This window comes from Ovis aries, chromosome 5, assembly GCF_016772045.2.
Source record: "Ovis aries strain OAR_USU_Benz2616 breed Rambouillet chromosome 5, ARS-UI_Ramb_v3.0, whole genome shotgun sequence".
NCBI lineage: Eukaryota > Metazoa > Chordata > Mammalia > Artiodactyla > Bovidae > Ovis > Ovis aries.
In genome coordinates this window covers 13,539,811-13,553,884 of record NC_056058.1, presented here as the reverse complement: position 1 = coordinate 13,553,884, position 14,074 = coordinate 13,539,811, and the positions used below count along the sequence as shown (strand labels likewise).

Sequence of the window (14,074 nt, the reverse complement as noted above, 5' to 3'; positions counted from 1 at the left end):
GTGGTGGGGTCTGAGACCAGCCCAGGAAGAAACCCAGATGGAAGTGACCCAACAGCTGTCTGTTTACATGGCTCCAGGCTCTGCTGTCCATGGGGCATCTCAGGTGAGACCCTCAAACCAGAGCCAGCCCCCCTAGGATCTGCACAGCTGCTTCCCATGTTCAGCCCTCTCCAGCCCCAGCCCTTCCACACCCCAGCAAAGCCAGGCAGACACAGATGAGTTGGAGGGATCATGTTTATTGTTTGGGGATCACAGGTCAAGTCACTTCCCCACCAAGAGGGAAGGCAGATGCCCTGGGTGGGGAGGCAGGGCGGGCCAGGCCCCCAAGGTGTGGGGGCCCAAGCAGGACAGGCTCTTTTATTCCATCTGTGGAGGCAGCCGGGGCCTGGGAACATGGCTCTGCCCCGCTGGCCAACCAAAAGCAGGGCATGGAGCCCTACCTGCTTCCTGCCCTGTGGGGTGGGTGAGGTGACCCACAGGGGCAGGCCTTGGTCCACAGACTCGGGGGTGGATGGGCAGCACCACTGGGGGCTGGTTCCACATCTTGATTTCTGGGACCAGAGAGAAACCAAATGAGACAGACGAAGGGAGATGGATGGGGGAGAAGCCATGTGGCCAAGAGCCCCCCCCACCCCCCGCCCCACCATGCTCCCGAACGGTAGGGGACGGGAGTGACCCCCACCTCCCCACCTACCTCTGCGCTGGGCAGGGTGGGGCGGGGCTAGAGCTCATCATGGTCACCCTCCACAGGGTATTCAGGCGGGGGCTCTGGGCAGGCAGCTGGCGTCATCAGCTCCATGAGGTACTCGCAGCGGCTGGGCTCGGTGGTGCTGGTCACCACTGTCTCCTTCCCACACAGCAGGCGCACCTAGGGTGGGCAGGTGGGGCTCAGGTGGGCTCTGCAGGCCACGTCCCCACTCCACTTCCCCCAGCCTGCGGGCACTCACTGTGGTGGAGCGATTGGGGCCCTGCCAGCAGCCTGTGCCCTGCTCATACTTCATGGCGCTGAACTTGTCGTGGTCGGGGCCAGCCCACGAGCCCCAGGTGCTATGGGAGAGTGGGGTGCTGAGAGGGGCCGGCCGGGGCGGCCGAGGGTGGGGATGAGGGGCCGAGAGGTGGGCCAGCCCGAGCTCACTCACCCAAGGCTTGTAGGGGAGCCGCCGAGTTTGGGTTTCTGCGAGACAAGCTTGAAGGGGCAGAGTCTGTAGATGTACCTGTCATGGGATGGGGCTGGTGGGTTGGGGGGACAGGGGTCCCAGCCTCCACGACAACCCCCCACACCGGGGCCATGCAGGTACCTCAAATCCCAGTGACTGTGCCTAAGCCCACCCACCTCCCTCCCCACCCCATCCTTGCTCAGGCCCAGACCCATCAAGCCCACCCACCAACGTGCCCAGAGGGGACGCACTCATTGGTGGTGAGCTCGTAGCACTGGCTGTAGAGGTAGGCGAACTCGCCGTTGGGGCCAAAATCAAATGAAATCTCCTGTTCCAGGTTCCTAAAGGGGAGACCCGGAGGTTAAAGGGCAGTGGGGGATGCCAGCCCGACTCCGGACAATGCCAAGAAGGCCCGCTCGAGTGGCGGAGGGTCTCTCAGGGCCTGGGCTCCAGTCCCCTCCGCCTGGGGACTCTCCCTGCAGGAGCCACCGCCAACTTGCAAAGGTTGCCTGAGTGACTTCTCCATCGCCACCATCTCTGGGGAGTTGGGCAGCAGGCGGCCATGGGGCAGTGGAGAAGTGGCCTTGCTGTGACTGCATGGGTACCCCCATACCTGATGGATTCTTCCATGTCCTTCAGGGACCGCTCGGCCTCTTCAAACTTGTTGCGGGCCTCCTGGGCGGCTGGTGGGGTCGGGAAGGAGGTCAGAGGTGTCCCCACCCCATCCATGAAGAGAGGGCAGGGGTGGTGCAGACAGGCCTGATTGCCCCAGCCCCAGGGCTGGCTCTGGGTAAGGACAGGGCCCAGGAACACCCCCTGGGCCTTGCCAGCTGCCAAGCAGACCCTACCGCCCCGCCCAGGCTCTCAGCTCTTGAGGGAGTAGGGCCGGGGCTCCTGGGGCCCTGCTGGTTCCTCGCCTGCCAAGGGCGGCACAAACAACAGCCACCCGTGAGGAAGCAGAAGGTCCCCTGGGACTGGTGTGGTGGTGCCAGCTTCCCCAGGGCCCAGAAGCCCCCTCTAGGTGGCTTGGAGTTCCCTGGGCTTGCCTGGGCCAGCCCCAGGCCCCCTAGAGGAGCAGGCGGGGCCTGTTTCTTGGGTCCCTGCATCTGCTGGCGACAGGGAGGGGCCCCTCCCTTCCAGGCTCAGCCCTCACCGTTGATGAAGGCCTGCGTCTGCTCATCATACGGCGGCATCCTGTCCTCCTCGGTGGGGCTGGCTGTCTGGGGGGCTGGGACTGGGGCTGTGGTGTCCTGGGGGTCGGGGGACAGAGTCAGCGAGTAACCCCACTCCCACCCATCACCCCCTCCACTCCTAAACACCCACCTTGGGCTGCTCCCCCTGGGAATCCTCGTCCTCCTCATCCTCATCCTCCTCTGTCTCCTCGTCCTCCTCGTCTTCGTCCTCCTCCTCTGTGGGTGGTGAGGGCATGGGGGGCTGCTCCTCCTTGGGTTCCATCACATCGGGTGCAGGAGGCGATGGTGGGTATTCAGTGGGCAGCACCTGCCGGATGTGCGGAGAGGTCGTGCTGAGGACTCAGGGGTCCACCCCCACCCCCAGAGCCAAGGGCGGCCCCTTCCAAGGAGCCTAGAGAGAGGGAGGGAGGGACAGACAGCTGGGGGCGGGGTGGCTTCTGTAGAGGAGGTGGGGCTGCCCAGCTGGCCAGGGTGGCCCAGTGCCAGAGCTGGAGGCAATGCCTTTGTGAGGCGTCCAGGGGCGGCGAGGGGACTGGGATCACATCCTTCCCCTCCCTCTACTGACCTCAGACCGGTACTTGTCCCTGATGGCGGCCCAGATGCGGTCATAGAAGAAAGCAGCATCCATTTGCATGTCTCCCCCAAGGAGGGTCTGTGTGCGTCAGGTTGGGGTGGGGTCAGGGGCAGGACCGCCACGTGCCCCCCACCTCCAACCCAGGCACTCCTGTAGTGGGTGCAGGGGCCCTCAGGCTGCGGTGCCAGGCACAGCACGCGCTGACTTGCCCAGGGCCAGACTGGCGCCGGGCTGGGTGAGGAGCGGCTGCCAGAAGGGGGCAGCACAGGCCTGTGGGAAAGAGGCGGGGGCCAGAGAGGTGCCCGGTGGGGACTGGAGACCAGGGAGAGGAGCTGAGAGAGAGGCCAGGGTGAGGTGGGGAGTGAGGACCAGCAGGGCAGCAATGGGGTGGGGAGCAGGGCTCCAGGCCAGTGAGGGCAGAGCTGAGGCGGCGGGTGACCAGGTGTGCATGCTGGGTAGGGAGGGGGAGCATGGTACAGGGAACCTAACATAATCAACTGTGGAAAACTCTGGAAGAGATGGGAATACCAGACCACCTGACCTGCCTCTTGAGAAACCTATATGCAGGTCAGGAAGCAACAGTTAGAACTGGACATGGAACAACAGACTGGTTCCAAATAGGAAAAGGAGTACATCAAGGCTGTATATTGTCACCCTGCTTATTTAACTTCTATGCAGAGCACATCATGAGAAACACTGGACTGGAAGAAACACAAGCTGGAATCAAGACTGCCGGGATAAATATCAATAACCTCAGATATGCAGATGATACCACCCTTATGGCAGAAAGTGAAGAGGAACTAAAAAGCCTCTTGATGAAAGTGAAAGAGAAGAGTGAAAAAGTTGGCTTATAGCTCAACATTCAGAAAATGAAGATCATGGCATTTGGTCCCATCACTTCATGGGAAATAGATGGGAAACAGTGGAAACAGTGTGTCAGACTTTATTTTTGGGCTCCAAAATCACTGCCGATGGTGACTGCAGCCATGAAATTAAAAGACGCTTACTTCTTGGAAAAAAAGTTATGACCAACCTAGACAGTATATTCAAAAGCAGAGACATTACTTTGCCGACTAAGGTCCGTCTAGTCAAGGCTATGGTTTTCCTGTGGTCATGTATGGATGTGAGAGTTGGACTGTGAAGAAGGCAGAGCGCCAGAGAATTGATGCTTTTGAACTGTGGTGTTGGAGAAGACTCTTGACAGTCCCTTGGACTGCAAGGAGATCCAACCAGTCCATTCTGAAGGAGATCAGCCCTGGGATTTCTTTGGAAGGAATGATGCTGAAGCTGAAACTCCAATACTTTGGCCACGTCATGCGAAGAGTTGACTCACTGGAAAAGACTCTGATGCTGGGAGGGATTGAGGACAGGAGGAGAAGGGGACGACAGAGGATGAAATGGCTGGATGGCATCACTGACTCGATGGACGTGAGTCTGAGTGAACTCCGGGAGTTGGTGATGGACAGGGAAGCCTGGCGTGCTGCGATTCACGGGATCGCAAAGAGTCGGACACGACTGAGCGACTGAACTGAACTGAACTCCCCACGAGATGCCCTGAGGCACCAGGCAAGGCCTGGCCACACCAGCCAGGCTGGGCCCCCCAGAACCCTGGCCCTGGGCCAGCAGGGGACTCTCCATGGGAGTAGCCCACAGAAGGCCTGCCTCTGTCCACCCCAGCCCCCCACCCTGAGGTCACCCTGGGGCAATCCCCTCCAGGAATCTCCAGCGAAGGGGTGGGCCCAGTACCTGGGCTTCCCCTTCTGATAATGCCCCGTCCCCATCCGTGTCCAGCTCCGGGTGGGTCTGCAGCTCAGCCACTGAGACCCTGCAGCGACAAAGGCAGAAGCCGATAGAGCAGTGAGCCCATGGGCTCCTGGTCAACTGCCCCCCAACTCCTACCCCAGGCCAGGGCTCCTCCTGGGAACTTGCTTCAGGACCTTGGGGCAGGGAGAGAAGGCAGGAAGGAGGGTGGGAAAAAATGAGGTCTGGGGTTAGGGCCCAGTCCAGTCTCTACCCTGGGAAAGGCAGGTCCTAGCCACCCTGTCCTCTGCCTCCTACCCGTTCCTGAGGCTCCACAACCCTGAGGAGCGAAAGGGAGGGACAAGCACAGGGGTGGGAGTGGCAGCCGAGTCCTCAAGGCCCACCCTTAGAGCCCAACAAGGAAACGCCCATGGCCTGGCATCCTCCACCCCAGGAGACCCACACACCCACGGTGGCCCAGGCCCCACATCCTGCCCCTATCCCGCCGCCCACCGCCACTGCCCACCAGGAAGGGGATCGCCCTGCTCATTCTCCCCTCAAGAACCCTCCAAAGTCCCAGGCCTCCCACCAGGGGACCTGCCCAGCCTCCCTGTTCCCTAAAGCCCACCCTCCACTGAGCCATTGGCTTGGGGTTGGCCAGTAAGTTCAGGGGCACTGGTCAGGATTTCGTCTTTCACTAAAGTGTCCCAGGCCACAGAGTAGGCTTTCAGAAAGCACTGAGATCCTGAGTCTCCCTGTCCAGCTCGAGGGGGTGTTTTCCCTCATCTCTTCCCCACCCCCTCATGCCCCCAGGGGGTCGGGCTCCAGGGCAAGGAGGTGGGCTCTGGCTGGTTTCCTAAAGCGGGGAGAGGGAGGAGGGAGCCCAGGGCAGGGGGCGCTGGCACACTTACGCGCCGTCCATGTCGTCGTCCAGCTCCTGGAAGGCGCTGGCTGCCAGCTCCCGCTCCCGCTGCTCCTTGGAGGTGGCCTGCTGCTCTGTGGAAGGACCAGCTCCATCATCCTCCGTCCCCAGCACCTCCTGGGCTCACTGTATGCCTGGCCATCTGGGTGCTGGGGCTCTGAGTCAGCCCACTGTGGGGGGCAGACTGGGGGCGGGAGCTAGGCAATGAGAAGGGCTGGCCTGTGGGGTAGGGGGGGCGGAAGAGGTGGGCAGTGCCAGATGGATGGGGGATCCAGCAGGGGCAGCTGGGGGCGTCTGCAGAGAGTCTGAACAATCCATGATGGTGCGAGGGGGAGGACCATAGGTGTGCCACATTCAGGAGGCCCCCAGGAGAAAAGGTCAGGGGACAAAGGTGGGGGTGGGGGCGCAGCCAGGTGAGGCAGATGTCCTGGGGGCCCCGCGGACTGTCTCGTGAAGGGGGTGAAGCCACCGGCACAAAAGACGGGAACTGAGCCGTGGCCAGAGGACGCAGAGTGCTGCAGCCCCCACGTGCTCTGATGGTCTCTCCTCAGCCTGTCCCAGCCCTCTCCACCAGGATGAGCGGCCTGTGTCCCAGGAGACAGCTGACAATGTCCTCACAGATGAAAGCCCCAGGCTCAGGTGGGATGAAAGGACCTGCCCATGGTCACCCAGCTGGCGAGGGGCACAGCCGGGGACCAAGCCAGGCCACGTGCCTCCACAGCCCATGCTCATCCCCAATACCCTCTGGGAATCCCGGTGACACCACCGTGGCGTGCCACCCCTGAACCTGAGTCAGCAATTCCACACTAAGAAACTAGGCGCTAGTCTGCCCAGCCTTGTGTAAAAGGATGCTAGACACGGTGCAAAAGAAAGTGGAAACAGAAGCAAAGACCAGAGTTCACTCACTTTCTAACACATGGCCTGGGAAGAAAGAGCAAAGGTTCCTGGCAGCAAAGGTGAATGAGAAGACACCTGCAGCTTCAGTCACCAAGGGCCAGCCCCTTGATACGCAAGAGCCACTTACGAGCAGTGGAGGTCAGAACCAAAAACCCGATGGGAAAATGGCACCCGGATAAGACAAACCCCACCAGCGTCAGACACCAGAGCGGACCAACAGCTCCTCAAAAGGAAGCAGGGGTCCCGACCCTGGGCTACAACAAAAGGAAGCAGGGGTCCCGACACTGGGCTACAACAAAAGGAAGCGGGGGTCCCGACACTGGGCTACAACACGGATGGCCCTTGACAACACAACGCTAGGGGAAAGCAGTCAGTCACAAAGGCCACTCACTGCCTGACTTCTTGATGTGAAATGTCCAGAGCAGGTCAATCCATGGAAATAGGAAGCCAATGCAAGGGGGCCGGGGGCTGGGGACGGGGCCAAGGGGAGATCTGAAGGGCCAGTTTAATGGACCTGGGGGTCTGTCCTGGGGTGATAGGAATGTTCTGGAACTAGACAACAGCGACGACGTCCTGCTGGACGTTGTTGACAGTGTGGATGTACCTCACACCATTGAATCAGACACTGAAAACTGGCGGAAATGGTGAATTTGTGACATGACTGGAATTTTACTGCAGTGAGAAAAAAACAAAGGGCAAAGAGTAAAAGGAAACGAGGCACCCGGGGACAGAGCACAACACGCATACACCATGCAGACCAGCACTGTCCAGCAGCATTTTCTACAGAGGTGGACGTGTGTCACCGCTGAGCACTGGGCCTGCAGCCCGCTCGACACATGTCTGCAGTGCGCATGGCTGGAGCAGAGGCCTGGGAGCAACAAACAGCAGCAGTTTTGCAGGGCTGGCGGGGGTGTGGGCAGGCAATCAGACCAACATGGCAAGCACACAGGGTACAGAGAGCAGGGAGAAGCCCTCGACGGTAGGGGGCATTGTAACCAGCCAGCGGTGGCCCAAATGCTGTCCCACCCAAGACACTGGGGAGCCAGGAAGACTGCTGGGCCAAAGAATAGCTTGGCCTGAAGGAGGGAGGCCATCAGGAGACCAGAAGGGCCAGAATGGGCCCAGGGACTTCCCTGGGGGTCCAGTGGTTAAGAATCAGGCTTCCAGCAAAGAACAGGAATCTGTGCAGGGGAAACGGGTTCGATCCCTGGTCTGGGGGGGATTCCACGTGCTGTGGAGCCACTAAGCCTGAGCACGGCAGCTACTGAGTCTGTGCACCCAGAGCCTGCGAGCTGCAACGAGAAGGCCCCACACCCGAACAAAAAGTAGCCCCCGCTGGCCACAGCTAGAGAAAGGCTGCGAGCAGCAAGGGAGACCCAGCATGGCCAAAAGCAAATATAAGTTAGCAATAAAAAAGCAGACTTCCGATTCTAATAATCTAATAAAAAATAACAATAAAATATAATAATTTAATAGAATCTAATAATCCTAATAAAGAATCAACACAGGGGACACATTTCTGGCTGGGGAACTAAGATAACACATGCCGAGGGGCAACTGAGTCCGCCTGCCGCAACTAGAGAAGCCCCCACACCATGCAACAAAGACCCAACACAGGCAAAAAAAGCTGGGCCCTGAGCGAGGCAGGAGCAGGCTGGTGACTCAAGCCTGCAGATAAGGCACAGGGTCTACAATCGGAATAATGTGGGCATCAGTCTAGCTGGGCAAGCCAGCGGCCTCTTTGGCCTTGTTTGTGAAACGAGGTGATGTCTGGGAAAGGGGAGCAGGGGCAAAAACACGATGATCCTTGTGAAAAAAGCATTGGCTGCTCTGGTCTACCCACCGTCAGCGTGGGAGAGAATACTGGTGTCCGTATCAGGGGTCAGCAAATTTTACTGTAAAGAACCCAACGCTAAATATTTTAGGTTTGGCAGGTTATATGGTCCCTGTTGACAACCCCTGAACTCTGTGGCTTGACAAAAGCAGCTGATGTTATGTAAATAAAGTGGGGGAGTCTGCTCATTCACCAACATGGTCTCCGTGTGTGTGTGTGTGTGTGTGTGTGTGTGTGCGTGCGTGCGTGCGCGCGCACGCGGGCACACACTGCTCAGTCATGTCTGACTCTTTGTGACCCCATGGACTGCAGCCTGCCAGGCTTCTCTGTCCATGGGATTTCCCAGACAAGAATACTAGACCAGGTTGCCATGCTCTCCTCCAGGGGATCTTCCCAACCCAGGGATTGAACCTGCATCTCTTGTGTCTCCTGCATTGGAAGGCGGATTCTTTACCGCTAGCACCACCTGGGAAACCCATGGTCTCCTTGCTGCTCCTTAAAGTCTAGATGAGATGCAGCTTCGCGACCTTTGAGCCTGTCCTTTCTACAGGCAGAGGGCTGCCTCCGTCTTATTCAGTGATGTACTGTGGGCACCTGGGGTAGACCCGGCACATTACAGGCACGCAGCAGATGCTTGTCAGATGAACGACTGAATTACTGATTATGAGAAATCAGGACAGAGAGAGGGAAGGGCGGAAGAACACAGCAGATGCTCAAAGAGATGGAGATCACAGCACGGCCTCAGAAGGCTACCAGCCACTGGTCACCATCCCTGTGACCGGCTGGGGCCACGGCTCCAGATAGTTCTGCCAATGCTTGATCTTACTCTTTCAACTAGTTTGGAGTGGGTTTCTGTCCCACCTCTCCCTTCTATCCACCTTCCACCATGTGTGTCCCTGCAGAGAGCAGACTCAGAACAAATGCCAAGGTTTCAGATTATCCACAACAGCGGTACAATCTGCCAACAGCAAGAAAATGCTGGACCAAGCATTAAAAAAAAAAAAGTCATCTTAAAACTAACCCCAGGCAGTAGGAGTTGCCAGAGCAAAGAGGAAGTGAAGAAGAGAAGAGAAGGTAGAAGCTGCTTTCATCCTAAAGGATTTTGCCAACCCTGGCAAATGTGGATGTCCATTTTGATAACTTGTCAGGCAAGGGAAACGAAAACCAAGGTCCAAGGTGACCCGCCCCATAACTATGACCCCATGGGACTCCCCTCAGGGCTAAGCTGGTCTGGGAATCAGGCAGCCCTTGCCTGGGGAGCTGGAGGAAGCTCCAGCCTCAACTTCAGACGTACCTTCCCACAGCCTGCGGTGCTGCTCTTTGGCCGCCTCCTCTGGCTTCTCGGCTTCCTCCTTCAGGGTCCGCAGCACCTCCACCTGGTCCTCCAGTGACTTCTTTCCAGCCTGCAGCTCAATGAGCTTTTTCTGGGAAGGCAGAAGACAGGGGCCGGCTCTCGGCCTGTTCTTCCCTCTTCCTCTCCTGCCTCTATTCCACATTATCTTTTCCCAATACACCCCACTCCTGGATCTCCCCCAACCCCTGCTGCTGTGGTTCTCTGCACCCCACTGGAGAGAAATCCAAATACTTCGGTATACCCCTGAGGCCCTGCATAACCAGGACCCTGCCCACCTCTCCAGCCTCAACCACCCCTTTGGTATTTTAAATGCCCTAACAACATTCAAAGCTCTCCACACACACTGCCCCCAGTTTTTCACACAGGCTTTCCTTCTGTCTACAACACTCTGCCTGGCTAACTCTGAATAAACCTACAGATTTCGATTTAGATGGAGACCTCCTCCTCCAGGAAGTCTTCCTTGCTTCCTGTGCCCCAAGGTGGGTTCAGAGAGCGGAGGGACCAAGGCAGGGAACATGCGATTGATCCCTGGCCCAGGAAGTCTCCACATGCCGAGGAGAAGCTAAGCCCGTGCGCCACAACTACTGAGCCTGTGCTCTAGAGCCCAGGAGCTGCAACTGCTGAAGTCCACATGCCTAGGGCCGTGCTCCACAATAAGAGAAGCCACTGAATGAGAAACCCACCTGCTGCCACTAGAGAAAACCTGTGTGCAGCAGTGAAGACCCAGCACAGCCAAAAAAGAAAAGAAAAGAAAGGGGATTTCCCTGGTGATTCAGTGGCCAAGACTCTGTACTCCCGATTCAAGGGGGCCAGTTTGATCCTTGTCCAGGGAACTAGATTCCACATGCTGCAACTAAGACCCAGGACAACCAAATAAATAAAAACAAAAAATATTGAAGGAAGGAAGGAAGGAACATGTGTGTTGGGTGGGCTCCAGCCTAAGAATGGGGGTCCTAGGCTGTAGGGTCCCTCCCAAGACTCTGCCTGACACCTCAACCTGATCTGCTGCCAGGGTCCTCCTGCTGGCCCAGGAGGTCAAAGGTCACTTGACACCAACTTCACCATGTGGCTAAGCACGGGATCTCACTGGCCCTGATACACTGCCCCCTATGAATTCGAGAGGTACCTCACTAACCAGGCAATGGGGGTGGGAGAGGAAGACCTGACCCTTCCCTGGTCTGAGAAGCAGAGCTGGGGCCCTTGCTCAGAGGGTTAAGCGGGAGCCCCGAAGGAGCGTTGAGGACTCTGACCCACTAATTAAGGGGGTGGCAGACAGGCAGGGAGAGCCACGCCCCTGGGGACTCACCCTCTTCGGCCCTCCCCCCACACATCCCCAGCACCCACCCTGCTGAGCTAACCTGGCTGTGGTTAAGAACTTTGTCTTGAGTCCTCCCCCAGAACTGGTAAGGCATACAGTCACTGGCCTTAACTTACAGATGAGAGCACCCTGGAGCCTGGAGGAGAGGCGTCCCTCCTCCGAGCCCACTCTGGTCTGCACCCAAGGCCCAGGTCCACGCCTCTACTGGCTGCTGCCCACCTGGTACCAGCCTAAGCAATGACTGAACGTCAAGTGGACACAAGGGTCCAAGGCGCAGACAGAGGTCGGGAGCATACGTAAATCCCAGCCAGCCTCACCAGCCTCCAGGCTGTCCCGGCTCAGCCCCACCAAGCCCCTCACCTGCTTCTCCTCCCGGGCCTTCTTCCAGTCCTCAATCAGGATCTTCTTCAGGCGGAAGCCCTCGCGGGTCACTTCTGCCATCTGCTGCAGTGTCTCTCTCTCCTTGCGGCCCTTCTCTCTGCAGGGAAGGGAGACACAAGCACCACTGGGAGGGCGTTTAGTGCCCACTAGGTCTGCCTCTTCCAAAGGGGTTCAACCCCCTGCCATCACCCCATTGCGTGGGCAAAAATAGGAGCTCAAACACTTCTGCTCCCTGCTCCCCAGGTCCTCCTGGCTTCAGAGTCCCTCACCCCTGTCCCAGAGAGGAGGCACAGTGGACAGGTCTCACTCACCCTCAGGGCCATGGGAGGGACTAGGGGGTGCTGGGACGTGAGGCTGGAAGGAGGTTCCCAAGAGGAGAAAGAGATGAGCACACAAGTCAGGCTCCCTGACAGAAGGGCTGTCTGGCCAGTAAGCAAAATCTGCTCAGTCTACTCTCTACTTAAGAGACCTTCCATCAGAAGGGTTTACGGAAGTGCCATGACGCTCAGCTTCTCTGAAAAACATATCTGGCCCCGCCACCTGCTCCCAACTCACAGGAGTAGAGGTAGGCTCTCCCTTTTAAACGCCACAGTCCCGATCACTCCCTGACTGCCTTACACTCAGCCTGCATGCACTTGCTTCCATCACCTGCCTGTGGGCATTTCAGTTTTCAGGTCCTGCTGCAGCAGTGCAATTAAAAGCACAGAGTCCCAGGTTAGACCAAGCTCCATTCGAGTCCTGGTTCTGCTATCTCTTAGCTATGAGACCCTGAGGAAGTCATTTTCCTTTCTGAGCGTGAGCTCCCTCATCGGCTGAACAGGCAAACACATGACACTCAGTTCCAAGCCAGAAGGGAAACCGCTGATAGAGCATTCACAGAGCACCTGGCACAGGATGAGCCGACACACAAAAGCAGAGAGGAGAGGGAACCCGATTCACCCAGCAAGGCGAGGCAAGAGAAGGGGGGGAGGGGGACAAGGGAAGGGGGGTGTCAGCTATGTACTTGCAGGTGTTCTCACAGACGATCCCGCTGTTGTATTCGTCGGTCCCATCACAGCAGTCTGAGGGCAGATGTGGGGTCGCTGTCAGGATTTCCCCCACCCCGCAATGCCTCCTTCCCTCCTCCCAGCACCCTGTCCCCCATCGTGGGGCCAGTTCATTCACCACACACTCCATCGTTGACCCATTTGGAGGAGATGTACAGCGCCTTGTAGCCTGTGTTGGTGCAGTGGAAGCTGCCGTTGGGACAGGCAGCTGTGCCTGTGGGGAAAGGAGGGAAGGAGGGTTTGTGGAGTGGGTTCAGGATCCGGCAGGTCACGCCCACCACATGCACACAGGAGTGTGAGAAATGTGAGAATAACTGATACCAGGTAAGGAGAGGAAGGACCACTGCACTCTGGGGCCCTGAAACAAATCGCTCCTGGGCTCACTCCTGCCTCTCTGCACCGGGGCCCTCCCAACTGGGCCCTGCCAAGCACCCCCCTCCTCCTCTGGGCTCCCATAGCGCCTCCGCATCTCCTCACCAAACCACTGACCCCCTTTATTCTGTGCCTGCTTGCCTCCACTCAACAGAGAGCCCTCTGAGGACGGGACTAGGTCTGTCTGGGACACCACACAAGACGCAGCACTCACCAGTTCAGTAAATGTACAATGAATGAACGAATGAATGAATGAATGGAGAAAACGCTCACCTGGTTCATCTGAGCCATCTTTGCAGTCACAGTAGTCATCATTGACCTGATCAAAGGGGATACTGGCAGAGCCATCCAGGCAAGTGAAAGGCTTTGACTCGTCGTAGAAGTGATGGTCTGGGGAGGGGGACAAGGGGCCCAGTCCAGGGCAGGAAGAGAGCCTTTCCACCCAAAGGTACCTCTTCCCACTCCCACCGGCTAAGCATTGCAACCTTCCCTGCCCAGAGTCCAGAACACTGAGACCGAAGGCTTAAGTGCCTATCCCGGAAGCCTCCCACACCCCACCCCCACTTCTGGCCACCTCCAGTGGCTCACTCACTGGTGAGGGAGACGCCCCGGGGTCGCTTGACCTCCACGGCCCAACACGTCGGCAGCAGCAGCAGCAGTAGTAACATCTCGCTCAAGCCTCGGAAGCCGGAAATGGGTCCTGCCAGGAGGCTACTGGGAGATGCACTGTGACCCCACGCTGCAGCGAGAAAGGGGCGGCAGGTCAGTGGGAGAGGGCTCCTTCCAGCCGAAGGAAGGCGCCTCTACCTCCGGTCAACTGGATTCCTTCATTGCTCCGGGCAGAGAGGTCTCACTTAACTTTCCACACTAGGGGCACGGGGCCCGGGGCGGAGGCGTGGGGCGGCGAGGCGGAGGGTCTCCCCAATCCTACCTAGTGGAAGGGAATCTCACTTGGCCCAAATCAATGGTGAGCGGAACTCAGAACCTCCGCTTCCTATGGATCGGAGGTGGTTCGCTATCCAGTTCCCGCCAGTCGGCCAAAAGGGTTAACAGTTTCCTCCTCCCCAAACGCACACCCTTCGGCTGCCCCTAAATAGGAAATCGGGGTGGGGTCCTCCCGCCCACTAGTTCACCACATACATGAGGCTGGGGCAAAGGTCAATATCCACCGCGCCCCCCTGACCCAGCAGCCAACGGTTTCTCCTGCAGAAAGGAAGCGGAAGTGTGTGAAAATCGTCACTGCCGGCATCACGCTCCGCGGCCGGAACGGCGGGCCCTGGCTGCCA

General features: G+C 58.2%; 1 protein-coding gene across 3 annotated transcripts; it reads right to left on the bottom strand.

The window, feature by feature from the left end:
* Positions 1–220: 220 nt before the first annotated feature.
* PRKCSH (protein kinase C substrate 80K-H) lies at positions 221–14,001 on the bottom strand. 3 transcript variants are annotated; one of them, XM_027969695.2, is made up of 18 exons: positions 13,720–14,001; positions 13,381–13,527; positions 13,062–13,178; positions 12,535–12,630; positions 12,374–12,431; positions 11,350–11,467; positions 9,612–9,741; positions 5,576–5,660; positions 4,671–4,749; positions 2,916–3,002; positions 2,481–2,657; positions 2,311–2,407; positions 1,771–1,840; positions 1,409–1,498; positions 1,140–1,214; positions 948–1,047; positions 695–868; positions 221–551 (listed from the first exon to the last, which is right to left on the bottom strand). In XM_027969695.2, exons 2-17 carry the CDS (start codon positions 13,454–13,456, stop codon positions 722–724), a joined length of 1,602 nt encoding a protein of 533 aa, XP_027825496.2. In that variant the 5' UTR covers positions 13,457–13,527; positions 13,720–14,001; the 3' UTR covers positions 221–551; positions 695–721. The 3 variants fall into 3 exon arrangements, with proteins under 3 accessions (XP_027825496.2, XP_042105913.1, XP_027825495.2); XM_042249979.1 differs by having other exon boundaries at positions 13,740–14,001; XM_027969694.2 differs by having other exon boundaries at positions 13,929–14,001.
* Positions 14,002–14,074: the final 73 nt, after the last annotated feature.

Bases quoted from the DNA above. Each gene is read 5' to 3' on its own strand.
- PRKCSH (XM_027969695.2), bottom strand. From the start codon at position 13,456: ATGTTACTACTGCTGCTGCTGCTGCCGACGTGTTGGGCCGTGGAGGTC. The intron at 9,742-11,349 runs GTGAGGGGCTTG...CTGCCTTCCCAG, and splicing joins AGGCCCGGGAGGAGAAGCAG to AAAAAGCTCATTGAGCTGCA. The intron at 1,215-1,408 runs GTGCGTCCCCTC...ATCCCATGACAG, and splicing joins TACGAGCTCACCACCAATGA to GTACATCTACAGACTCTGCC.